The 25,627-nt window shown below is 55.7% G+C and overlaps 1 protein-coding gene across 8 annotated transcripts in view; it reads left to right on the top strand.

The window, feature by feature from the left end:
- The first annotated feature begins 286 nt into the window (after positions 1-286).
- Positions 287-25,627, top strand: part of DOT1L (DOT1 like histone lysine methyltransferase) — a 66,547-nt gene continuing 41,206 nt past the window's right edge. For 2 of the 8 annotated variants that reach the window (XM_087867427.1, XM_045800114.2), the window contains exons 1-3: positions 288-615; positions 17,115-17,158; positions 25,350-25,424. In XM_087867427.1, coding sequence (XP_087723553.1) covers positions 535-615; positions 17,115-17,158; positions 25,350-25,424 — 200 coding nt within the window. In that variant the 5' untranslated portion in view covers positions 288-534. Of the gene's footprint in view, positions 616-17,114; positions 17,159-23,899; positions 23,953-25,349; positions 25,425-25,627 lie in introns of those variants that run through there. The other 6 variants (XM_087867432.1, XM_087867431.1, XM_087867428.1 and 3 more) reach the window with 5 other exon arrangements.

Below are 25,627 nucleotides of genomic sequence, written 5' to 3'. Positions count from 1 at the left end.
CCCCCACTCCTCCGGGGGCGGGGCTCGAACCTGTCATCCCAGACCCGCGGGGTCTCCCCGGGTCCCCGCATCGGGCCGGCGGGGGAGGCCGAGGGCAGCCGAGGACGTGCGTGCGTGCGTGCGTGTGGGCGAGTCCACGGGGCGGGGCGGCGGGGGGGCCGCGCGCGGCGCGGCGGGCGGGGCAGCGGGCGCGCGCCGCCTCCTCGTGCCGGGCTCCCCCCGCGCGCGCGCGGCGAATGGTTCGGTCCGGCCCCCGGCTCATTGTGCTCGCCTCACGCCGGCCCAAGATGGCGGCGGCGCTGGAGGCCCCGGGCCTGTGACCACAAAGAGGAGCCGGGGGCCGGACGGGAGCGCGGCGGCGGCGGCGGCGGCGGCGGCGGCGGCGGCCGAGGCCCAGGCCAGGCCCCCCCTCTCCCCTCAGCCTCCCGCCCTCCCGCCCGCCCTCCTCCGCCCGCCGCCCCGCCCCCCGCCGGCGGCGCCGCGCCCCTCCCCCAACCGCCCGACTAGCATGGTGCGGCGGCCGCGCGCGCCGACATGGGGGAGAAGCTGGAGCTGAGGCTCAAGTCGCCCGTGGGGGCCGAGCCCGCCGTCTACCCGTGGCCGCTGCCGGTCTACGTGAGTGCCGCCCCCGCGCCCCACAGTCCCCCTGCCCCCCGGCCCGGGCCCCGCGGTGCGCCGCGCCCGCCCGCGGACGGGGCCGCCGGGGTCCCGAGGAGCCCCCCTCCGGGGGCGCCCTGCCGCTCGGCGGCGCTGCCCGCGGCCGTTTGCGGGGCGGCGGGGCGCGGGGCTGCCGTTGCCGGGTCCGGGTCCGGGGGGTCTCTCGGGCTGGTGTGTGTTGACATTCGGGGTTGCCCTGCGTGGGGTCGTTGGGGTCTGGCGCTGTCAGTGTGCTCGGCTCTTTGGTCCCCGCGCTGTGTTCCGTCCCCGTGACGGGGGGGGGGTGGGCGGGCTGGCCGGACCCGGGGTCCGGGGCCGTTCTGTCCCCCGCTCCCGAGTGACCCTCGGAGAATGACAGGCCGAGCGGAAATTTACCGGGGCGGCCCCGGGGCGGCTGCGGAGCCGCGGGGGCGCGGGTGGGCGGCGCGGCGCGGGTGTCCGCGTCCCCGGGGCCGCTCGGACCGGACAGGGTGCCGTTGGGAGTGGGAGCGCGGCGGGCGCCTTGGGCGGGCGTCTTCGGGGCGCCCTTCGGCGCGGACGCCCGGCGGGGGGACAGGGGCCTCCGGGGCACCCGGCGGGGAAGCCCGCGCGCCCCGCCCCTCACGCGCGCTCCGTGTGTGTCAGTTTTTGGAAACGTCGCGGCCGGGGGCGGGGTCGGGGCGCGGCGACCGCCCGGGAGCTGGTGTTGGCTGCCCGCCCCGGCTCCTCCGCGGTCGGAGGGTTTCGCGGTTTCCAGCCCGCCGCGCGCACCGGAGCTTTCTATTTTTGTTCATCCTGCGGCCGGAGGCGAGGTCGAGCCCGGGCGCTGGCTTTTCCGGCTGGCAGCGCCGGTGTGTGTGTGTGTGTGTGTGTCTGTCCGGCCGCCTGAGCAGTGGGCAGGGCGGGGAGACCGACGTCCAAGGTGACGAAAGTGGGGAGAACCTTCAAAACTCCAACCGTTCCACCGGCCTCCGCCTCCCTCCGCCCTTGTGACAGCGCTCCGCATGCACCAGTTGGCTGGCCAGCGCATTCTTTAAAATTGAGTGATTTTTTTTAATCCTTAGCTAGCACGCAGGACGATCACTGTTTTTAGCACGGTGCAGCTCCGGAGTTTTGACAGGTCCGTCCTAATGAGGCCGCAGACGGATCCGGTCAGCCCTCCCAGTGCCCTTCCACCAGCTCAGCTCTTTCCTCTCTCCCCCTACAGTCTTGCCTTTTCCAGAAAGTCAGATAACTGGAATCCACAGCAGGCAGCTTTCTGGCCCAACAGGGCATTTCTGAGACTTCTCCATGTTGCTGTGGGTATCAGAAGTCCCTCCTTTTTACTGCGGTGTCCTATTCCATCTTTTCATTTCCCTGTTTCACTGGCCACTGGTGGCCTTGTGGGATGTTTCCAGTTTGGGGGGGGGGTTAGGAATAAAGCTGCTATGAGCGTGTGGGGGCAGGTTTCTACGTGAACTTGATTTCTCACCTTGGGAAGCATTCGGGGGAGTACGGTGAGGCCTGTGCCGCTGTGTGTCTCTTGTGCATCTCCCAGATTGGCACTGTTGGGTATTGGAAGAGTGAGGAAATGCACTGTGACCCACTGTCCAGGCCCTGGATACGAAGGTGAAAGTTCATTCAGAGACAGCCACAGTGTCCCCATCACCACCATCTTTTATTTGGAGCAGAGCAAGGCCCACAGCGATTTGTACCTGGTATAAACAAGGCCTTCTGTGTTGCGCCTGGCGGACCCGCTTTCTAGTGGTCGCTGGCTCTGAACTGCGGAGTGTCTTTCCCTCACTGGCCGGGACCTTGCTTGGCAGGGGGACGGGCTTGTGCTGCCCGCCTGGCCAGGCACTCTGCCTGACGTTGGCAGGCCGTTTCCTGGTGTGGTTGTCCCACTGCCAGGCCAGTGGGCAGGCGGGCCCCGTGAAATCCTCAGCTAGCTACAGTGGCAAGCGACACTCTTGCTACAGCTTTGTAGTGATGTCTATTGACTTTCCGCATCCCTACTCACGAAGTTTGCTTTCTCGTGGGAAGTGAGGGGCAGTACTTTCAGAAGGGTTCATATTTTGTGATGATTCAATGATGACTACATTAAGAAAACGGATGACTTCATAAGTTAACTTTTCAGAAGGTCAGATTATCATTGGACTGCGTGTGCAGGATGACTAGGCCTGTTTCTTCTTGGGCCCATTCATTTTCCCAGCACTTACTGGATGCTTCCAGTGTTCCTGGGGAGGCAGAAGACAGCAGACAGTATTGTCATCCTCAGGAGACTTGTAAACGTAGGGAGGTAGGAGATCTATAAACACAAAAGTTCAGCAGTTATGGTGCCACTTACGTAGCTGTCGGCTAAGGTGGTCCTGGAAGGAGGGGCTGTTGGGTTTGCCCTGGGGGAGGTGTGGGTGGCTTCTTGGAGGTGGAGGCATCTGTAGGAGGAAGTGCCAACACCACAACCACCCACACTGGGAAATGTCCAGGGTCAGAAACAGGCTTTTTTGGGAAATTGACAAATAGGAGGGAAGGTTGGTGGGGGGAGGGGTGGCTGAGTTTTGTTGCTTCCACGACTTAGGGTTCTTGGATACCCACCTATAGTTCAAGGTGGCCCTTGTCTTAGTGGGAAAACCAGGTCCCAGCTGGAAGGGAGGTAGTGGTATTTTTGGCTGCCTGGCGGCAGGGCAAGAACCTGCGAGGGCGTGGAGTGGTCCATCCCCTCCATGACTTATTAAGCCTGTGGGCGGGGGGAACAGCCCCAGCGTGACTGTCCCCGCCTTCAGCTTCCTCCCGGGGAGCCCACGATCCTCTGATGAATGCCCTCTGAGCAGTCATGCCCTTTATGCAGGGGGATGAGTGGGTGGGTAGAGTGAGCCATCCCTCCCTGTGACTCAGAAAATATTTTCTGATGCTTGTGTGAGCCTTCTGCCTAATCCTCACTCAGGTGGAAGGCAGATTAACCCTTAGCCAACCTTGTGTGGGTGGAGTAGCTACTTTAAAGGGGAGAGGGATAATCAGAAAAGCCTGTATGTCATATGCGGCTGTTAGTTTTCATAGTCTTGTCCCTAGGATCCGAATGCCAGCGGGTACTCTGTTCCGGACGGGTAGGAGACGGAGGGAGTGGGAACTTGGAATATTCACTAGGGAGGTAGTGGCAGAGCTGCAGGGGATCTCCCTGCCCAGTGTCCCTCTGGGAGCTCTGCCCTTTCTTTTCTTAAACTATTAATTTCGAGGTAATCGTAGATTCACTCAAAGCCGTAAGAAATAACAGGGGCGCCTAGATGGCTCAGTCGGTTAAGGGTCTAACTTTTGGTTTCGGCTCAGGTCATGATCTCACGGTCGTGAGATTGAGCCCCCACTTGGGCTCTGTGCTCAGAGCTTCTCTCCCTCTCCCTCTGCCCTGTGCTGTCTCTCTCAAATAAATAAATCTAAGAAAGAGAGAGAGGGGGAAAGAGAAAGAAAGAAAGGAAGGAAGAAAGAAAAGAAAAGAAAAGAAAAGAAAAGAAAAGAAAAGAAAAGAAAGAAAAATAACAAGGGCAGCCTATGTTCTCCTTATCCAGCTTCCCCCAGTGGTGGTATCTTAGGACCAGAGAGCAAGATGAGTATATTGTTGGCATCAGTATAATCAAGATACAGAGCGTTTTGGGGTCCTCTTTTGAGTATGGGGACCTGCGGGCTGCCAAGGTTCTGCCTCTGGAGCAGTTGGGTCCTGGGCCCCATGCTTCTCTTTTGGGAAACTTTATTCTGCCTGACTTCCCCTGTAAAGTGTGCCTGGGTCTCCCTAGCTGTGGGAATAATGTTCCTGTTTCCTTCCTTTTGCTCCGGGTTGTACTTCCAGAAGCCTCTCTCTTGCTTTCTCTGTCTGCTTGAGCTGTCCCCACAGTTCCCACCAGCGGGGGCTCCTGCTAGCCCAGGCCGTGGCATTGATTCTGCAGGTATTCGCCAAGGACCTGCCGCCTTTTGGGGAGTGCCGGGGTGTCACTGTGCCACTGCATAGCCCACATGTGGCTCTGGCATGCCCCTCAGTGCCTTGCCATTCCCTGCTCCATGCTCTCCAACTCCTTCCCTTCCTGACCACAGTCTCCCCCCCCCCCTGCATCGTGCTTCTAGTTCCGAGCCTATGGGCCCTCTCTCGTGTGCAGCACCAGCCCCTCTCCCTGGCTGTTGTGTGGCACCTGGGGTGCTGCCAGTGGAGGTTAGGAGGTCAAGGGCTCTGAGCTTTACTGTGCACCCGCCCTAAGGCTCAGTTTCTCCTCTCTAGAGAGACTTTGGCTTGAGTTTCCCTCAGCTAGTTTTGAGGGGGTGTGGGCTAGTGTGCAGAAAGCCTTAGCTTCACTCCAGATGCGGCCGGGGTGAGTGATGGATATCCATCCACTCTGATAACACTTTTGTCATTTAGAAACCCAACACTTCTTTTTAGGAGTTGGGGGACAGAGCTTTCTGGGTTTTGTGGTAGGGCACAGGTGCTGGTGGGGGGAGTGTGGCCTGCGGGACCACAGGAGGCCCCGTGGGGCTCAGGTTTCTGCTCTGGACGGCTGTTTTGCTGTGATCTGTTTAAAGGGGTGAACAGGGTTGTTTCCCCTGGTCTGTGTGTGGCTCACTGCGGCTGGGTCTGCTCTCCCTCTGAGGGGCGGATGCTGGGCTGCATACCTGGTCTGGGGGTTGGGGTTGTCTGCCCCAGATGTGCTGGGTACAGGAGGCCAGGCACAGGGGCTGGGCGGGTAGGGGACACAGGAAGGGACTAGGAGGACAATCAACAGGAGTGCAGGGACAGTGCTGGGGCTTATGAGTTTTGTTTATAAGTAACAGCTTTATTGTGATATAATTCACACACCACTCCATCTGTCCACCTAAAGTACAGTGTCACAGACCAGTCCATTCACAGGGTTGTACAACTGCCACCTTTAGTCCCAGAAAATTCCATCAACCCAGAAGGAAACTCACCCCATCAGCAGTCACCCCCCGTCCCCTCTCCAGCCTCTGGCCCCCACGAGCCCCCTTCTTGTCCGTGGAGGAGCCTGTTCTGGACGTGTCACACACATGGACTCACACGCCGCGGGGCCTTCTGTGTCTGGTTCCCTCCCTGAGCGTCGTGGGCTCGGCGTCCGTCCCCGGGCAGTGCGGGTGGGCGCCGCGCTCCTGCATGCGTCTGAGTGACGTTCCCCTACGTGGATGGACCAGGTGGCCAGTGGCTGCTGCTAGGATGGCGCAGCTCCAGACTCCTTCCTTGTGGGGGTTTCTTCTTCTGGACCCCTGGTCAGTGGAGTCCACTGAGCACAGCGTCCAGCGCTGTGTGGGACCGAGTCTGCGCCTGAGTGAGGTCTGACGGGCCCTGCTGCTCCGGCCTTCTGGCCGGCTCGTGCAGGAGGCTGGGTGTCCATGCCGCCACACGTGCTGTGCGTGGCCCCTCAGACCATGCTTGGGGTCTCTTTATCACGCACTCCCGCTTTCCCTCTTCCCTCCCCCAGCTGTATTTACAGCCTCGGGGGATCCCCGTGGCCCGCCCTGCCTCCCGCAGCGCCTCCCTCGTGGGGCTCGCGTGTGGATTCTTGCGTGGAGCGCTGCTTCGTGGTCACTTGCCGGCGGCCATAGCGCAGGCCTGGCGTGCTGCTGGGATGGCGCTGGGCCGGACTCCCTTGCCCCGGAGAGCTGGGGGCTGCAGGGCTCAGGGGCCGGGTGCTTTTAGATGTGGCCCTGTCCTCTGAGCAGCCCTGTGTGTCAGAGTTGGCACTGGGCAGCGTGGCCCCGTGGAGAGGGGTGCGGTGGAGGTGGGGGCAGGCGCCAAGCCCTCCTTCCTGGTGAGTCATTGCTGGCTGTCGTCATAGAGCAGAAACATTCCCTGAGAGCCGGCATGCGTCACAGGTGAGTGGTTGGCTCGGCTCCCTCCTCCCCCGAGACAAGTTATCTCGTTCTGGCCCCTCTGCAGTGTGACATTATTTCGGGGACCATGTTAGTCCTTAAAACTAGTGAAGCTCAAAAGCAGTGACTGGGTGAACTTGACTCTTCTGCAGCTCGGGGGAGTGCATTTGGTGCTCTCATGGGCACCGTGCTTCATCGTGGGGTAGTGTCTTATTCCCCGTCACGCAGCCGAAGCAGGTGGCCCCAGTGTGACCACAGTCACTGTAACTGGCCCCTTCTCTCCCCGTGCCGCCTCCTACCGCGGACAGCAGGCCCAGAGCCCCCTGGGGCACCCATTGCTGCGTAGACACTAGGGCTGTGAGCTGGGAGATTGTGTCCCCTGTGCACATCTGTCACTGTGTGGGTGTGTGGTGTCCGAAGACCCAGCCGGTCGAGAACGGAGGTCTGGGAGAAGGACCAGCACAAACAGGAGGGCTTTCCAGCGCAGGTGTGTCCCCGCAGGGTCCGGTGCACGGGTGAGGGAGCCATGCACAGAGAGGACAAGTCCCGAGTCCTGTTCTTGCAGACTGCAGGCCTTCCTGCACGAGGGCTCCATGCTTGGTTTAATGCCGTTGGATGGCTAACCACGTGTGAACAGGAGCGCCCTCGCCCGCCCGAGCTGCCATCTTTGCCCGGCCCGAGGCAGCCTGCCCCCGGTCCCTGGCCTCTCGCCCTGCCTGCTCTGCACTCTGTCCTGAGGGCTAAGTGTGAACCACAGACCTGACCCCTTGTTCACCTCCCAGAGCACCTTCAGTAGCTGTTCTCTGCCTCGGCGGAGCCCCCAGACTCTCCCTGCCTGCTCTGGGCACTGCACAGTGACCTTCCTTCCCCTCCAGGCAGACCTCCGGGGTGCGTTAATACCCTCCCACACCAGACTTCTTATTGTTTTTTGCTCTTTCTCGTTTGTACACATGGCCTGTCTTTTTGGGTTCTTGCTTATTTGAACTGGAAAAGATGCTGTCACTATAAATGGTTGAATTGGTAATTTGCTCCCCCTGCTCAGCTTAACCATGAACTTAGACCAAAGTGGCGCACTCTGTTTTAAAGTGATCGGGAATGAGTGTTTATTTTGTCACAGGGCCATGTCGTAATATCTGTGAAAGCGCAGCTTCCGGATGGAACTTAAGGTGATTATTAAGATAGCAAATTGACCACGTTGTTTTGAGATGTTTAAACAGATTCAGGCTGTGATCTATTACATTCCTAATTGTGGGTATTATGTTGCAGATTTCCTTATTTCTGAGTTGAGGAATATAAAATTTTAGTGGGGGAAAGATACTGTAAAATTCATGGAATTATTAAGATATTCAGAAGACTTCAGGTATGCTCTGTTTTTTCTTTTTCTTGTTTTTGCTTTTTTTATTTTTTACTTTTTAAAGTGAGCTGTATTGGTTCTTTGTGGGGCTTGAACTCACGGCCCTGAGATCAAGGGTTGTCTGCTTCCCTGACTCAGTCGTCCGGGTGCCCGAGTGTGTTATGTGTATGTTTATAGTGTTCCTGCCGGATGAGGAGGCAGCAGGCGGCATTTCCATCAGCTGGAAAGGAGGGCCTTCTCGGGGCGGGGGCGGGCTGAGGGACGTGCGTGTGCCCAGAGCACCTGTGAACCTTGACGGCACCTTTCTGGTTTGTCTGCATTTGAAGAACTTTCTGTGTCTGATCTTCCTGTGCAACGTTTTTGCACTTGGAAAGGATTTTTTTCATTTTTATTTTTATTCTTTTTTTTTAAGGTTTTATTTATTTATCAGAGAGAGAAAGATAGCAACAGAGAGCACAAGTGGGGAGGAGAGGGAGAAGCAGACTCCCCATCGAGCAGGGAGCCCGACGGGGGACTCCATCCCAGGACCCTGAGGTCATGACCTGAGCTTCACCTCACCGACTGAGCCCCCCAGGCGTCGCTGGAGAGGATTTTAGACAGAAGAGCGTGCTGCACAAATAGAACAGAGTTCCTATACCCCTCACTCAGCTGCCCGTGGCACCAGGATCTAAGCCGGGGCTCAGCACTGAGGAGACTCAGGACTCCACCTCCCATGTCCCTGTTTGCTCAGGTCCAGCCCAGGGTCCCCTTAGTGTTTAGTGGTTGTGTGTCCTCAGCTCTAACCTGTGGCGGTCCCTGACATTTCAGGAAAGCCCAGCACCTGTCATGACCTGCCCACCATGCAGGGGTCCTGATGCGGGGTTGGAAGCTGTCGTGCGTTCTTGGCAGGAGTCCCACAGGTGGACGCTGTGACGCCTCGGCCATCACCTCTGAGGCCGCTGGGTCTGTGCGTCTTCTGCGGATGGTGCTGACCCTGAGCCCTGGTCGAGGCGGCAGCGCCGGGTCCCTCCCCCGTCCAGGGTCAGGTTGCTGCTACTTTCCCCTCTCCCCCGGGGAGGGGTGCGTCGAGGCTGTCCGGGACCCTGGGCGGCCTTGACTGCAGCAGTCACCGCAGCCCCTGCGTCGTGGGGCTTTCTCCTTTCCTTCACCACACTCTCATATTGACCGCAGTTCCTCTCTGGAACACCTGTGGCTGCCCCCCACTCCCTCACTCACACGTGTCCAGCCCCCACGTGCACTGCGTTCTGCAGGTGATGGTCCAGTTGGTGAGGGCCTCGTCGCTCACGTTCTGGAGTTGGCCCCCGGGAGCGCCTCTAGGCTTCCTCCTGGGCCCCGGGCCTGCCTGCGCCCCTTCGGGACCACATCTTTGCTGCCTGGTGTGCAGGATGTCCAGGCTCATCTTGTGTGTCCTCGGGCCCAGCCTGGAATCAGCCATTCTTCCAGGGAGCCTCGTTCCTTTTCAGAGTCCTGTGGAGGAGAGAACCAGTGCTGAGACATGGTCGTGCAAACCTGGATTTCAGACCGTGAAGGAGCCGTGGCCTGGCCAGCCCTCGCTGCTGCTCCGAGGGCCCGTCTCTCCACGTGGGTTCTTAGGAGGAGGGAGGCCTCTGGGCTGTGCGCACTTTCCCGCCGGGTGTGGGCAGCCGCCTCGGAGAGTGCCGGCACCTCGGTTCAGAGCCTGGCTGCCTCGTCCGCTCCAGGGTTCCTGGGCCAGCCGCAGAAGTGCATTTTGTCAGGAACTACTGTGTGTGGCCATTTTCGGCACCGTGTGCTGCTGCCGGCTGAAATTCCACCTTCCCGGCTGCCACTTTGGGTTGGACTTCTGCTTTTCCACCTGTGTCCTCCTTCCTGCCTTCGGCCGAGAGGCGTGCTCCTTCTTGGCCAGCTCCTCGTCACCTCCCTTCCTCCTGGGTCACCCTGTGAGCACTGGCTGTATAGTTTGTGCCCTGTGGGTCGTTGTCTCAGTTTGCATGGACTGCAGTAAAATGGGATACCACGGGAGTGGCTTGAACCGCAGACACTGATTTTTCAGGGCCCCGGAGGCTGGCAGTCGGAAACCACGGTGCCTGCAGGGTCCGTGCCTGGGGAGGGCCCACTTACTGGCTGCAGCCCCGCCCCCTCGCGGTGTCCTCACGTGATGTGGAGAGCGTGCTCTGGTCCCTTCATCCCCTTACAGGGGCACTAATCCCACAGGGGATTCCCACCTTCTTGTCCTCACCTAACCCTAATCACCTCCCAAAGGCCGTGTCTCCTAGTACCACACCACAGGGGGTCAGGGCTCTAGCATGTGGATCTGGGGGACCCAAACATTCTGTTCTTCACAGTCTTCCTGTGTCTTACCATCCAGCCCCTCCAGCAGCCCCGAGATGCTTCCATGTCGGTGTCTTTGTTCAGCTGCTTCTTTGGAGTCTGTTGGCTGGAGACCCAGACCACTTGGCTATGCCTGGCACCCCCGCCTGTGACAGCCCTGACTGGGCGCAGTGCTCCGTGTTTGCGTTCCTCTATGAGGCCCGTGTCCATCGCGCACACCTCGGCCGTGGCCTGTCCTCAGGTGTGGTTGGTGGGGCTTGCTTCCACCGCCTTCCCGGAGCCCACAGGGCAGGCGCCCCATCGCTGCCACTCTGCTCTGTCCTTGCTGGGGGAGTGCAGACCTCTGGGGCAGGCTGTGGATGCAGCTGGCGTCACGCTCTGCAGCCACGTGTGAGCTTGCTCATTTTCCCATGAAAGCCTTTCTTTCCCTTCGTGATGCTGAGGTCCTAGGGGTGCCACATCGTGCCGGTCTGCCGTCCTCACCACTGCTCCCTGCCCCCGGTCCCAGGTGCACCGGCACACAGGCGGATAGATGAGGCTGAGCACCCCAGCCAGGCCCCCAGGCCCTGTGCTCTCCACCCCACTGGGCTCTGTGGCTGCGGCCCTCTGGTCTTCCTCCCGGGCTGAGTTCTGGACGCCCATTGATTGTGCACTGTGTCCTTCACTCCAACCAGATCTCTGCAGTCAAAGCCCTGCCACTGAGACGGACAGACAACAGCAGGCCTCCTGCCATGTCCCATCACCCCACCTTCATTCTCTGTCCTTCTCCACTCCTTAGAGCTCTGTTCGCACATCACCTTCCTGTCCATGGCAATTCCCACGTCACGGTTTCCTCAGGGCGGTGGCTCTCCGAGTGGGGTCCCAGGGCTAGCAGCCTTTGCCTCACCTGGGAACTTGTTACAGATGCAGATTCCCAGACCCCGATCTGAATCTGAAACTTTGTAGGTGGGCCCCATTTGTGCTCAGGAGCCTTCCAGGGGATTCTGATGGCTTGGCGCAGTGTGAGACCCCTGCCTCAGAGGACCTCTTGGGTTCTGCGATCGGCTGTGATTCCTGATGGTAGTAGAGGGCACTCCCTGGGTGTCATTCTTGTTGCAAATGGGAGTCAGGAGAATGGAGCTGGCAGACGGGTTCCCCGTGCACGCGCCCCTCCGTTCACCTCTTGGTCTCCCCTTGCCTTGGCAGCCCGTCTCTCACTGTGCACCCCCAGCACCAACACCCCTGCAGTTGTGCAGACGTTTAGAGTGCGGGAGGTCTGAATGCTCGGGAGCCTGGGCTCGTGCCCTTGCGGAGGGCATCTCAAAGACCCTCCTGTCTACACTTCTTGTGCTGAGAGGGGGGACTGCAAACCTGCAGGGGACAGGCTGGTGGCAGAGCCAGACCTTAAGTTCTTGTCCTGGGTGCTTATTCTTAGGTTTGTCCTCGGTGCAAGAGGGGGCCGGGCCTGGGCAAGGGAGGCAGCGGGGGCTCTCCACATGCTCTGTCCCTCTGTGCGTGTGCCCTGCACGCACCGTCTGTGCTGGGAGTGCTGAGGACACGCTGCCGCCGGAGATGAGGAGGCGAGTGGTAGTTGCAGGGATAGAGTTTCGTGTCCTCTCTGGGTGTGACGACTGCCCCCATGTGGTGTGCAGTGTAAGGGCAGGAACAAGTTGTGCTTGTCACGGACGTTTTCACGTGCTCCCCGAGGTGGAGGGCCTAGCACAGCCTGGTGCCCAGTGCCCGCTCTCCCAGTTAGCTGCATTCGCTAAACAGGGTTCATGTGGAAGAGCCTCTCAGCTGCTCCGTGTGGATGCTCTGAGAGAGTGGGTCAGTCCCCGACTCTGCAGACAGCGTTCCTCCTGTGGCCAGCGCCAGGCTGGGGACATGGGCTATGTGTGTGTGGAGGGGTCCCTGTGAGGACAGCAGGGTTGGGGCATAAGCCCCGGGTTCCAGGGCTCCTGTGATGGAGCAGGAGACAAGGGGGTGTCCCTGGGTCACAAGACAAGGGCTGCTCATGAATCCAGGCTTCCTAGGGGCTGTTCTCAGTCTAACCTTCCGGGTGGCTTCTGGCGTCTTTCTCCTGAAGGCCTGTGGAGCAGTAAGGAGAGGCTGCATCCACGAAGTCGGAGTTCCTGAATCATTTATGGTGATCGGCACATCTTAAATTACACATCTCAGGGCCACTGGTGGCAGCTGGCCAGTCTGAAAGGATCATTCTGAGACCTTTGGAGGCCCAGTTGTAAACTTTTTTTCTTCCTTTTTTCTGCTTTTAAAGCACTGGAAACTGGATTTCATCTTCTCACAAGATGAGATCAAATTCCAGGCACTGCTGCCTTTCCAGGTCTGTGGATCTGGCGTGAGACGGGTCAGCCTGGCCGCCGTGCGGGTTTCTGTGAGGATGGGGGGGGGGGTTGTGAGCCCCGCATCTGCACGTGCCTGCCGCACAGCAGCTGCTCAGGGCTGCCCAGGGCTGCTGTCCGGGTGTGCTTGCCTCCGCCCCGCTCTCGGGAGGGGCTTCACAGGGCTGTGTAGCTCGTCTTGTAACTGCGGTGCTGACTTGAGTCAGACCCTCGTGGTCAGGGGCGTTTCTAGAGTCGCCATCAAGTCCTGTTACTGTAGCACTTTTTCTCAGGGGCAGTGCTCCCTGACTGGCTTATCAGCCTTAACACAAAATCTGTATCAGTTAGCTGTGGCTGCGTAACAAATTCCCCTCCCCCCGCAATTTAGCAGCTGAAAGCAACACACATTTATTTTCTCATGGTTTCTGTGGTTGGGCATCCAGGAGCAGACGTAGCCGGGTGGTCCTGGCTCGGGGTCTCTCATGAGGTTGTGGTCAGCGCATTGGCCAGCCGGGGCTGCCTCGTCTGAAGGCTGCACCGGGGCGGGAGGAGCCGTTCATGCGCCCTCACGGGGCTGCGGGTGGGAGGGAGGCCTCAGCTCCTCACTGCACAAGCCTCTCCGTGGGGCTGCTCATTACCCGGCCGCTGGCTTCCCTAGAGCGAGTGATCTGAGAGAGAGAGAGAGAGAGAGGGAGAGGGAGAGATCTGGTGGAAAGGTCCAGACTAACTTCCTTCATCACCTCTGTAGCTACTCGTCCTTGTGCCGTGTGAGTGTGATGGTCCTTCTGTAGACGCTGTGACACAGCGTGGTGTCTTCTCTGCTTCTCAGGGTCGGTCAGTACAGGAGTCAGGTGAGCTCCCGCCGATACTGTGAACCTGGGTTTCATTAAATGTTGTGCAACAGCAACAGAGGCTCGTTGTGTGAGTGTCTTACAAACTCAGTATTTCCTATCGCTGTGGGGGTGCTTTTAATGATAGGCGGCATTACTTCTGCGGATGTTTTTGTTGTTAACAGCTTTTTTGAAGTGTAATTCGCATACCAAATAACTCACCCATTTGGAGTGTGCATTATTCACTGAGTTGTGCAATCATCACTACTATCAATTCCAGAACCTTCCATTACCCCAAAGAAACACTGTCTCCATCAGCAGTCACTCCCCACCCCCTCCCCAGCCCCCACGAGCCCCCTTCCTGTCCGTGGACGAGTCTGTTCTGGACGTGTCACACACGTGGACTCACACGCCGTGGGGCCTTCTGTGTCTGGTTCCCTCCCTGAGCATCGTGGGCTCGGGGTCCGTCCCTGGGGCAGCGCGTGTGGGCTGAGTGATGTTCCCGTGTGTGGGAGACAGGTTGTGTTTATCTGTTCATCTGTCAGTGGACACTTGGGGTGTTTCCACTTTTTGGCCATTAGGAATGCTGCCGCTGTGAATGTGTGTGCACAGATTTTCGTGTGGATGTGTGATGTTTCTTTTGGGTGTATACTTAGGGGTGGAATTTGCTGGACCATGTGGAAATTTCACTTAAACATTTGAGGAACTGCCAGACTGCTTTCCAACGTGGCTGGACCATTTTACATGCCCACCGGCCATGTGTGAAGGCTCTTATTTCCCCACCCCAACACTCAGTGTCCATCGTGTGGACTCTAGCCGTCCTTGTGGTTTTGATTTGTGTCCTTTCATGGCTCAGGTGGTGGAGTGTCTTTTCATTCCCTTATTGGTCTTATTGGCTGGCCATTGGAGTATTTTCTCTGTAGCAGTGACCATGTCAATTCATGATTTAGCGGCCTCGTTTGTCTTTTTATTTTGAGTTGTTCGAGTTCTGTATACACACAGGCACGCATTGGGGGTCCTCTGGGTTTAGTTCCAGACCACTATAGTAAAATGTCTCAGTAAAATGACTCATGTGAATTACTTGGTTTCCCAGTCATGTAAAAGTTGTATTTATGTTGTACCCTAGTCTGTTAAGTGTGCAATAGCGTGATGTCTAAAAAAAAAAAGTGTACATTCCTTAAAGAAAAAACACTTTGCTAAAAATGCTAACTGTCATCTGAGCTTTCAGTGAGACAGAATCACTGATCACAGATTGCCATCGCAAATATAATAACAAAGTTTAAAATACCACGAGAATTACCAAAGTGGGACACAGACACCCAGGGAGCCAACGCCATGGGAAACACGGTGCAGAGAGAGACGCTCATCCCCGGGTGGCCGCAGCCCTCAGCTTGGACAAGCGCCCTTCTCTGCGCAGTGCAGCCCAGTAAGGTGTGCCTGTGACAGATACAGACGCTGTTCCTCAGCGATGACTTGCACAGTTTTTCTCTCATTCTGTGGTTCGTCTTTTCAGCTTTTTTGATGCTGTCCTTGGAAGCATCGTTGTCTCATTCTGATGAAGTGCAGCTTGCTTACGTGATTATTCTGGGAAAGGGCCCTCCCCTCCACCCTTCACACTTCTCACCGAAGCGGTGGGTGCTGCCGTGTCTCCTGGCCGTGCTCCGGGTGCCACCGCTGCCTCGTGAGAGGCACTTGGGGCAGGTTGGTGCTCAGCTTCTCCATCTGCACATTGGATGGCTGGCCATGCACACGGAGGGCTTGGCACCACCTGAGCCCAGTGGTTGTGTCACACACTCCCCTGCATGTGTCACGCACTCTCCCGAGCTCCGCGGGTGCCGCCCACTGCTGTCGCACCTTCCACCTCACTGGTGCCCGCATGGCAGGTGTGGACCTAGAGGCCAAGGGCTGAGCAGACAGGCCCACGCAATGATGGGCCTGGACACCTCCAGGCGAGCCACGTGGAGGGATGGCACCGCACGTGGGCACAGTGGTGTTTCGCCGTGTGGGCTCCTGGGCGAGCGGTCCAGCAGCAGGAATCATGGCTTCCTCCTTGTTCCCAACACTCTCGCGAAATAACGCGGGAATGCCCACAAGGAGTTTGTGGGGACTCTGAAGGTAGCAGTCTGGGTTCCTCTGGTGCTCAGGTAAGAGGAGCTCCGTGTTTGATGCACCAGGAGGTGTGAAGACGAGACTGAATGAGCAGAGAAGCTGGTTCCTTGTGGGTGTCACCCAGCTCCTCACTCCCGTCCACCCTCCCGGGGAATCAGAGCGCATGGGTGTGTTCCCGCTTACTTGGGGCCCAGAGGGTATTGCGCAGGCTGGCATGCCCGCCGACAAAGCCGGGGCTCCCGTGTCAGAGGCCAGGAGTGTCCACCGGCTCCATGTGCCTTCCCCAGAACGCAGGGGTCAGGTAGTGCTGGGCCTCAGGACAGCTGTGCCCATGGCCTGCGAGGAGGCTGTCCTTGCGGCCAGTTCCCATTGTTCCTTTGAGACCTTTTGAAGTTGAGCTAAAACTGTCTTCACGTGCCCAGCAGAGCTGCCCCAGTTGTCTTCTGACATTTACCAGGAGGTCTTGGGGCTGCTGGTTCCCATTAGCGGTCCCCACCCCGAGTTTCTGAGTCGGCAGCGTGCTGATGTTGCTGGTCAGGTTCCCCTCGGTTGGGGCCGCTGGGCTGCCTGCCTTCCTTCTCGCCCCCACCTCCGCCACATCCGAGTAACAGGACTGCGAGGGATGCGTGTCATCTGGTCCCGCATGGGTTGGAGAGTATTATTAAGAACACTGGAAGGTTGGCTCTTCATTTGCCTTGAGAAAGTACAAAATGCCACACACTGTGTGATTCCATTCACGTGAAATGTGCAGAAACAGGCAAGCCCACAGAGACAGAAAGTGGATTCGTGTTTGCCAGGGGAGGGGGAGTGACAGCTAATGGGGACGGGGTCTTTACGGGGTGATGAGAGTGTTCTGGAATTAGTGCATTGCTTGCACAGCTCTGGAAGTACTGAAAAGCCATGGAGTTGTGTGTGTGAAGCAGGCGAGCTCCGTTCTGTGAGAACTCCGTCCTCACGGCTGTCCCTGCGGTGACAAGGGCAGGGCGTGGGGCACAAGGGTACTTGGAATTGCTTGGACACCGGGTTTTTGCCCCAGGCGTCTGTTGTAACAGCAGGCGTGTATATACTCCCTCTCCGTGGCGCCGCAGGCTCAGTGCTTGCCGCAGTGGGACGGGGCGGAGAAGGGCCCCTCAACATGTCTGGTCCTGGTTTCTGCAAAGTCTGGGGTCAGTTGGCTGCCCAGACCCCAGTGAGAGGCCTGGAGTGAGCCCTCAGCCTCCTTTGTGAGGAAGGAGCAGCAGTGAGCTCCCATGCAGTACGCACTGTGGGGACCCGCCGTGATCAACTGGGGTTAGGGGGTGTCTGTGCTCTGGCAGGAGGATGGCCATGTGCGTTTTCCCCATGGCTGTGTTAGTGGTATTTCCCCCATTTTACAGATGGGGAAACAGAGGCCTGGAGAGGTTCAGTAAGTCAGAGCCAGGTCTGTGGCTTCCAGCCCGTAGGAGTGGCTGGCGGGGGCGGATGAGGAGTCAGCAGAGCGGTGGGTGAGGGGTGGAGAGAGGAGAGTCCGGGCAAAGACTCCATCCCAGGCCCCTGCCCACTGCCTCCTGGGAAGGGAGTGCTGCAGGAACAGGTCTTCCCCAAGGGCGGTGTGTCCAGCGTGGGCAGGGGTCCCAGAGCAGCACCTCACGCCCTGGGCTGGGGCTGGCTGCTAGGCCCTGCCGGGTCCCCGCACCCTGCATCACTGGAGGGTGTAAACCCTGTCCCTTTGTCTTTCAGGACAAACACCACGATGCTGCTCATGAAATCATCGAGACCATCCGGTGAGTGTGGCACCTGCCGGGGCGGGCGGGGCCTCACGGGGTGGGCCACCACGCAGGCCACCCCACCTGTGCTCTCTGGGCTTACGGTCTGCCCTTTGGCCCCGCTTTGCCCTGCGTGGCTCTCACGGTGAGCACCTCAAGAAGGCTTGAGAAGCAGTGACAGCTCAGTCGGAGGAGTCCAGCTTGTCCGCCGTGGCCCCGATCAGGTCTTGGTGCTTCTCTGAGCCTTGGATCTTCCTGTGGAAAGGGAGGGAAATCCCGAGCTGGCAGGATTCCGGGGGCTCCCCCACCTCCCCTCACCACCTTGCTTCTTTCTCCTCCCCCTTGGATCTGGTGCTGACTCAGCCTTCCCACGGATGGCTCCTTCTCTCAGGACCCTGGACAGCCTTTTGCTAGCTTGTTTCCTGAGTGTGCGAAGAGCGCCCCCCCGCCCCCCCCACCCGGTGGGCGACCTTGACAAAACCCGCAGGAAGGCTGCCTACCCCTCTGTTTCTAATGGGCCTTCTCCCGTGCTGGCCTGGGGTCTGGAAGGACCTCCCGGTGCCGCGGGTGGCTGCTGGGCGCCATTCTGTAACTGCTTCTTGCTGTACAGTGTGTGGTCAGGGACCCCAACCCTGTTCTTTTCTGAGCGTCTGCAGTAAAGCTGGTCGTGTGTCTGTGTGGCTTTGGCCTCTGTCACTGTGTTTTTCCTCAAAATCCTTAACCGTGTAGCCACCACCTGGGCCCCCGCCGTGATGTCTGCAGGAACGTGCAGTGGCCAGAGGCAGGGCTGGGCTGGTGGTGCCTTGTGAAACAGCCAGGATGGGAGGGCCGGCTGTGATGGGAGTCCTTTCCCTGCTGCGTGGCTGGGCAACGAACCCCGGGCACTCCAGCTGCCCAAGCCTGTTTGGTTGGTTCTGGGAGCCAGGCAAGCCCGCCTTGCAAGACCGTTTTCGATTTTAAGTGAAATGACGTGTGCTGGTGTTGCAGGGAGGGCCTGAAAGCAATCACAGTGTTAACTAGTTGCTGTAGTTTGATTTGTGTCCTTTTTAGAGAAGGCTGCTGGTTAGGAAGTGGGAGTGTCGTGGTTCACAGGGAGGGCTCTGAGTCAGGTGGCCTGGCGTGTGCCCCAGCGGCCTCTGCGCCTGTTTCTCATCCGCGGAGTAGGGCGCTTGTCCCCGTGTGGCTGGGGGTCAGCATCCGCGCTGCAGCTGCTGAGCCAGCCCTTTGTCCGCTGCGGCCTCGTCTTCTCCCGGGGCTGCCCATTTACAGGCCTGATTGTCATGTCCTGGGTCTCAACACGATGTCACCTTTTTCCTCTTTGTCCCTGCAGACAGGCTTTGTTCCCTGGCAAGACAGTCAGTTACCTCCTCTTGCTCTTTCTCTTGTTTTACTTCCTGTGACGGAGACTGTCCGTCTCCGGACAGATGCAGTGGTAGACAGAGGGTGTCCGGAGCCCGCATACCCGCCGCCCAGCCTCATGGTGCCCGGCTCGTCACCACTCAGGTGTCACCTTTATTCTTTGCCGTATTTGTATTTTTTAAAAATGCAATCGAGATACAATGGCCTCACGAGAAACCACACGCAGGTAAGGTGCACACTCCAGCTGAGGCAGGTGTGTGTCCGCGTGTGTGCGGCAGCCTCAGTAGTAGATGTCTCCATCAGCTGCGCCAGTCCCTCGTGTCCTCTGTGACCTGCTTACCCTCCACCGCTGTCCCCAGGCAGCGCCAGCCCGCTTCCTGCCCTGCAGGTTACTTCTCCTGTTCTAGAACTTTACCTACGTGGACTCGTTCGGGATGTCCTTTTTTTTCCTGACTTTCAGCCAGCACATGATTTTGAGATTCTTCCTGTTGTATCAGTCAGTTTTCCTCTTCTTTACTGAGGCGTGTTCCGTTGTAGGATAGACTGTAGTTTGTTCATCCTACCATAGGATGGCCACGTTTGGGCTGTTTTCGACTTTGGAGATTATAGTTAAGGCTGTTACGAACATTCATGTGGGGTTTTTTTTGTAGACATGTCTTTTATTTCTTTTGGGTAAATACCCAGGAGTGGGACTGCTGGGTTTTATGGCAACTTACTTGAAGAGGAACTACCCAGGTGTTTTCCAAAGGGACCATCCTGTTTTGTACCCTGCAGACCGTGTGGGAACATTCCGTGGCTCCCCAACACACCAGCATGTGCTGTTGACATGGTGTGGTTTTGCTGGGCTAATCTGAGCTGTGTAGTGGTATCTCACTGTGATTTCGATTTGCTTTTCCTAATAACTAATGATGGTCATCATCTTTTGCTTGTTTTTGAGAATTGATTTTACTATTGAATTTTAAGTGTTCTATACGTATTCTCGTTACCAGTCTTGTATCAGATGCGTATCTTGCAAATCTTTTCTTTCAGTCTGTGGCTTACCTCTTCATATTCTTTTTTTTTTTAAGATTTTATTTATTTATCAGAGAGAGAGAGAGCAAGAGAGCACAAACGGGGAGCTGCAGGCAGAGGAAGAAGCAGGCTCCCCACTGAGCAGGGAGCCCGATGCGGGACTCGATCCTAGGACCCTGAGATTATGACCCAAGCCGAGGCAGACGCTTCATGGACTGAGCCCCCTGGGCGTACCTACCTCTTAATATTCTTTTTTTTTTTTTTTTAAAGATTTTATTTATTTATTCGACAGAGATAGAGACAGCCAGGGAGAGAGGGAACACAAGCAGGGGGAGTAGGAGAGGAAGAAGCAGGCTCATAGCAGAGGAGCCTGATGTGGGGCTCGATCCCATAACACCGGGATCACGCCCTGAGCCGAAGGCAGACGCCCAACCGCTGTGCCACCCAGGCGCCCCACCTCTTAATATTCTTAATAGTGTCTTTTGAAGAGCAGATAGCTTAAATTTTAATAAAAGTCCAATTTGTCCACATTTTTCTTTTATAATTTCTGTTTTTCGCCTCCTAAGAAATATTTGCCTAATCTGAGGTCACAGGGGTTTTCTTCTATGCTTTCTAGAAGTTTTATGGTTTAGGTTTTGTTTTAAGTTGTTTCATCCATTTGAGTCAATTTTTACGTATGGCACGAAGGTGTGGGTTGAAGTTGATTGTTTCATGTGTGGACGTCCACTAGTTCCAGCACCATTTGTTAATGAGACTGTCCTTTCTGTATGGAATGTCCATGTCACCTTTGTCAAAAGTCAGTTGACAGTGTGGGAGTTGGCTTATTTCTAGGTTTGGTTCTGTTCTGCTGACCGCTGTCTGTATCCTTTCACCAAAGAGAACCTTGGTTACTTCGGCGGTAGAGTAAGTGTTACAGTTGAGCAGAGTGAGTTCTCCACCTTTGTTCTTTTAAACTATTGCTTTGGTGGGCTGTGGGTGGCTCAGTAGGTTAAACGTCCGACTCTGCGTCTCAGCTCAGGTCTGGATCTCAGGCTTGTGAGTTCAGGCCCCATGTTGGGCTCCATGCTGGGTGTGGAGCCTACTTAAAAAATAATAATAATGACAATAAATATTGCTGGTTATTCCATCTCCTTTGTATTTCCATATACATTTTAGGGTCAACTTGTTGATTTTTGCATAATTTTGTTAGGAATTACATTAAATCAATAGGTCGTTTGTAGAGGTTTGCCACTGAGGCTTCCAGTACTGGGTCTTTGAATCCATGAACATGGTATACATCTTTCTGCATTTCTCTCAGCAGTGCTGTTATTTCAGTGTGGGTCTTGGGCACCTTTTGTTCTGTTTATTCCCGGACAGTCGGGCTTCCGGCACTACTGTAGATGGTATTCTGTGTTGTCTTATTTTCCAGTCGCCTGCTGCTAATAAAAATGCAGTTGATGTTTGTACATGAGCCACGACCTGTTGCTCAATTTATCGATTCTAGTAGCTGACTTATAGATTTCTTAGGATTTGCTGTAGAAATACATGTATTGGCTGTGAGTAGGGACAGTTTTACTTCTTCCTCTCAGTCTTCGTGATTTTGTTTCTTTTCCTTGGCTTTACCGAATTGTAGGACCTTCAGTACAGTTTTGTGTAGAAGTGGTAAAAGCTGTAGGTTTTCCATAGACGCCCTGTGTGAGTTCGAGGAAATTCCCTGCTATCCCTGATGCTGTTTTTCCCTAGGTGTGACCATGGCATTGTGGTCACATTAAAAGAAGAAGCCCATAACTTTTACAGATGAGTGCTGGAGTCCTTATGAACAAACTAACAGAATGTCCGTGGTCTGCTTCTGAATGACAGGGAGTAGGTGCCGAAAAGCGTTTGACAAGAAGTATCTATTGGTGATAAGGGCTCTCAGTGCAGCAAGAGGCACATGGCCTGTAATTTTGTCTTGCTCTGGTGACATTTCTCTGATGTATAGTCACTGCTTTTCCCCTTTTAATTAATAAATACCTTGGGGGAGATCCTTGGACACCGTGCAAACATGCCGTTTCTCCTTGGACTGTGGCTGCTGATTTTAGCATCCAGAGGTGGCTCTCACCTGCCACGACGGGTGACTGCTGCGTTCTGATAAAGGTGAGTTTCTCTTTCATTCTCTCCGTGGTTATTGACTGGAGCTCTTCTGTAAGGAAGAGCTATTCTCTTATAACGTGTTTACTTCATTCCGTGAACCATAACTCACGACTGCTGTTTCCTCACTCATGCTGTTCCTGTGCTGGCCGGTTGGGGCCCTCTCAGTGTGTGCCCTGCCCCTTTGGCGTGCCCCTGCCTTCCCGAGCGTATCCTCACTTTCTAGAACCATGGGTGCTCCAAGAGTCGTCTTGAATTTCCCATGTTCCAGATCTGCGAATCCATCGCATCTCTGAGGAGCTCTGGTTTCTTTTATTGGAGACCAGTATGTGCTGTTTTTTGAGATTGAGTTGTTTGTCTTCTCCTTGCTGAGTTGTGAGCATTCTTGACATACCGTGGTTGTGAGTGCCCCGTGAGATACTGTATTGCGTGTAGTGCGGCTAATTGTGGTTTTAATGGCACCTTCACTGGTGGAAGTCTTCAGTGTATCAGTTCATTTTTGGCGGTTCCTTCTCTGGGTCATGTCCAGGAAATCTTTGCCTGCCCGAGTCACAAAGGTATTCTCTTTGTTTTCTTCAAGAAGCCCTGTGGTTTCAGCTTTTGTGTGCGGGTTTAACATCAGTTGTGAGTGGGTGTTTGTGTATGTCGGCTGGGGGTTTATATTTGTAGGGATCAAGATTAATTAAAAAGACTTTGTTTTCCCCCATCAGGTTGTCTTGGTGCTTTTATCAAAAGCCGCTTAAATGTTAGCGTGCGTCTGTCCTGTGCGCCGGGTCGTTGATCTGTCTCTTTGTCTCTCCTCCAGCACCACGTTCTCCTGGTTACTGTAGACCAGGAGGGTCTCAAAGTAAGGCAGTTACATCTTTTAACAGTGTTCTTTTTTTTTTTTTTTTAAGATTTTATTTATTTGACAGAGAGAGACAGCCAGCGAGAGAGGGAACACAAGCAGGGGGAGTGGGAGAGGAAGAAGCAGGCTCCCAGCGGAGAAGCCTGACATGGGGCTCGATCCCGTAATGCCGGGATCACGCCCTGAGCCGAAGGCAGACGCTCAACCACTGTGCCACCCAGGCGCCCCTAACAGTGTTCTTTTTAAAGATTATTTAGGCTAGGTTCGCAATCTTTGAATGTCAGTTTTAGAATCAGCTTGTCTGTTTCTGAGAAAGCCTAATGGGCTCGTTCTAGGAATTACTTCTAGTTGGCAGTTCAGTCCGGAGTAGGGCCATTTTAACAACGTTGAGTCTCCTGTTCCATGAACATAGTTTCCCTTGCTTTCTTTCATCTTTGATTTTTCTCAGCAATGTTTTGCTGTTTTCACTATAGAGGTGTTGCAAATCTTTCATTAAAATTATCACTAAAGGGGCACCTGGGTGGCTCGGTCTGTTAAGTGACCCTTGATTTTGACTCAGGTCATGATCTCAGGGTCATGAAGTTGTGCCCTGGGTTGGGCTCCATGCTGGGCATGGAGCCTGTTTAAAATTCTCTCTAGAGCTCTTGGGGCGCCTCGGTGGCTCATGGGGTGCATGGGTGGCTCAGCCGTTAAGCGTCTGCCTTTGGCTCAGGTCATGGTCCCAGGGTCCTGGGATCGGGCCCAACATCGGGCTCCCTGCTCGGCAGGAAGCCTGCTTCTCCCTCTCATACTCCCCTTGCTTGTGTTCCCTCTGTTGCTGTCTCTCTCTGTCAAATAAATAAATAAAATCTTAAAAAAAAAAAAAAAGATTCTCTCTCTCCTTCTCCCTCTGCCCCTCCCCCATGCGCACGTTCTGTCTCTCTCTCTCAAGTAAATAATTAAAAAAATTATCCGTAAGTATTTATGCTTTACTGATATTTTAAATGGAATTTAAAAAATTCGCTTAAAAATTCTTTGTTGCTGGTATATACAAACATAGCTCATTTTTGTTCATTGACCTCATGTCTTGTGACCTTGCTCAATTCACATAAGTTCTAGAAGCTTCTATGTAAATTCCTTAGGATAGCCTGTGTATTAAATCGTGTGTCTGCGAACGGAGACGTTTTGCTTCTTTTCTGGTCTTTATACCATTCACTTACTTTTCTTACCACGTGGTGCTGGCCAGGGCCTGTCATAGAGTGTTGAAGGGAAGCGTGGTGGCCGATGTCCTCACCTGTCCCTACCCTTCTGGCATTGCTCAGTCTTGTGCCCGTGGTCTGGCGGCATCTGCAGGACCCGCACCTTCCTGTCCCGTGTGCTGCTGAGCGGAGTTTACTGTAAACACGTACTCATGAGGAGGGAGGGTGGGGGGAACTCAGATGCATTAGAGGGACCCTTGGGCAGGTTGATACTTGGAGGCGGGCATGCCCAGCTGGCCCTGGTGACTGTGAGTGTGGAGGGGGTCTCGTGGGGAGGGACCGCAGAGTCGGGGGCAGGAGAGCCGCCGTGTGTGTCTGTGTGTTTGGGGGCTGGCAGGGCACGATGAAGGAAGCTGCTCCCTGGACTCAGCAGCTGCTTCCTGCTCCGGCGAGGGAGTCTGGCTTGAAGACACGGGGATGCAGGGACAGCACAGGGCGGCCTTCCCTCCTCCAGGAGAACTCCCGTCCCCACGGAGCAGAGCTGGCTAGGAGCCCGCAGGCACAGCAGAGACAGTGGGCATGCAGGCCCTGCCCCACCTCACGCCCGTTTCCACCTGTTGCTTCCTCTGGGGTTTTTATCCTGCTTGGGGCTTGGGTTTGGCTTCTGTATCTGTTGAGTGACTGTACTTCTTTTTATCCTTTATTTTAGTAATGAGGTGAAGGACAGTGATTCATTCCTGCGATAAACTCCCCCTGATTAACATGTATTGCTGACTTCAGTTTACTAGTGTTTTTAGAGGATTTTTGTGTGTGTTCATGGGGGATATTGGTGGGTAGATTGCCTGTTTTATATGCCTGTTTTATACCGACTTTGTCTTTCCAAGGCTCTGTCTCCCTCTGGTTTTGGCCTCAGGGTAACACTGGCCTCGTAAAACTGAAAGTGATTGGTGTCATTCCTCCTTAAATGTGTCTGGTGGAATTCCCCAGTGAGGCCAGCTAGACCTGGAGGGCTCTTTGTGGGAAGGTGCTTGATCAGAGAATCGAGGTCTTGAGTGGGGTCCAGGCTGCCTAGATGGTCCCTTTCTTCTGGCATCCGTTTCCCTTATCTATTCTTTCTAGGAATTGGTTCATTTCATTGGAGTTGTCCGATCTCTCGGCGGGATGTTTTCCATAGTGTCCCGGGTTTTCTCTCGAAGATCTGTAGCGTCGACCCCTCTCCCCTGGCTCTTTGTCGAGGTTGCAGCAGGATCCTGCAAGGGTTACGCCTTGGGATTGGCTGGTGTGTTTTTCTGTCCCTTTCCTCCGTGGGCTCCCCTCCGTCTCTGGTTCTTGCCGCGTGTTTGTGGAAGCAGCCCCCTTGTCTTGGGCTTGGGTAACTCGTGGAGCGGCACTTGCCGCTGGCTCCCAGGGCGCGGTGCATTCCACACTCCCTGCCTGGAGCGGGTTGGTTTCCTCAGCTCCTTCCCCGTTGGCCCCCAGGAGCCGACACTGGCGGGACCTCTGCAGACCGCGTGAGTCACAGTGTCAGCCACGGCCTCGCGGGGTTTGTTCCGAAGTAATGCCTCCCTTTTCTCTTGTGCATTTTGAGTCGAATAAAGAGGATTTTTTTTAAACGTTTGGAAGTTAACAGTGTTTAAGACAGTTGAGAGTAAAAAGTAGAGCGTGGAGATTAGTTTTCACTGTTGATTTTGCGTTTGTGTTTCAGATGGGTCTGTGAAGAGATCCCGGACCTCAAGCTTGCGATGGAGAATTACGTTCTCATCGACTACGACACCAAAAGGTGAGCAGAGCTCTGCGCTGCCTCTCCGCGCTGGCCGGGGACACAGCCTCCGTCAGCTCTTCTTCGACGGCGCAAGCTGGTCTGAAATTTCCTTTTAGAGTTGGCTGTCGCCTCCATGAAGTTATTTTGGTAGGAAATGTTTATCAAATATTGGCAGAGGCTGTCAGCGAGGACGTAATTGTAAATGCCACATTGCGGAAACG

The sequence above is a fragment of the Ursus americanus genome, chromosome 14 (genome assembly GCF_024610735.1).
Source record: "Ursus americanus isolate L20-20 chromosome 14, mUrsAme1.1.p, whole genome shotgun sequence".
NCBI classification, from domain to species: domain Eukaryota; kingdom Metazoa; phylum Chordata; class Mammalia; order Carnivora; family Ursidae; genus Ursus; species Ursus americanus.
The sequence above is the reverse complement of the archived record's forward strand: the minus strand, read 5'-3'. Positions and strand labels throughout refer to the sequence as shown.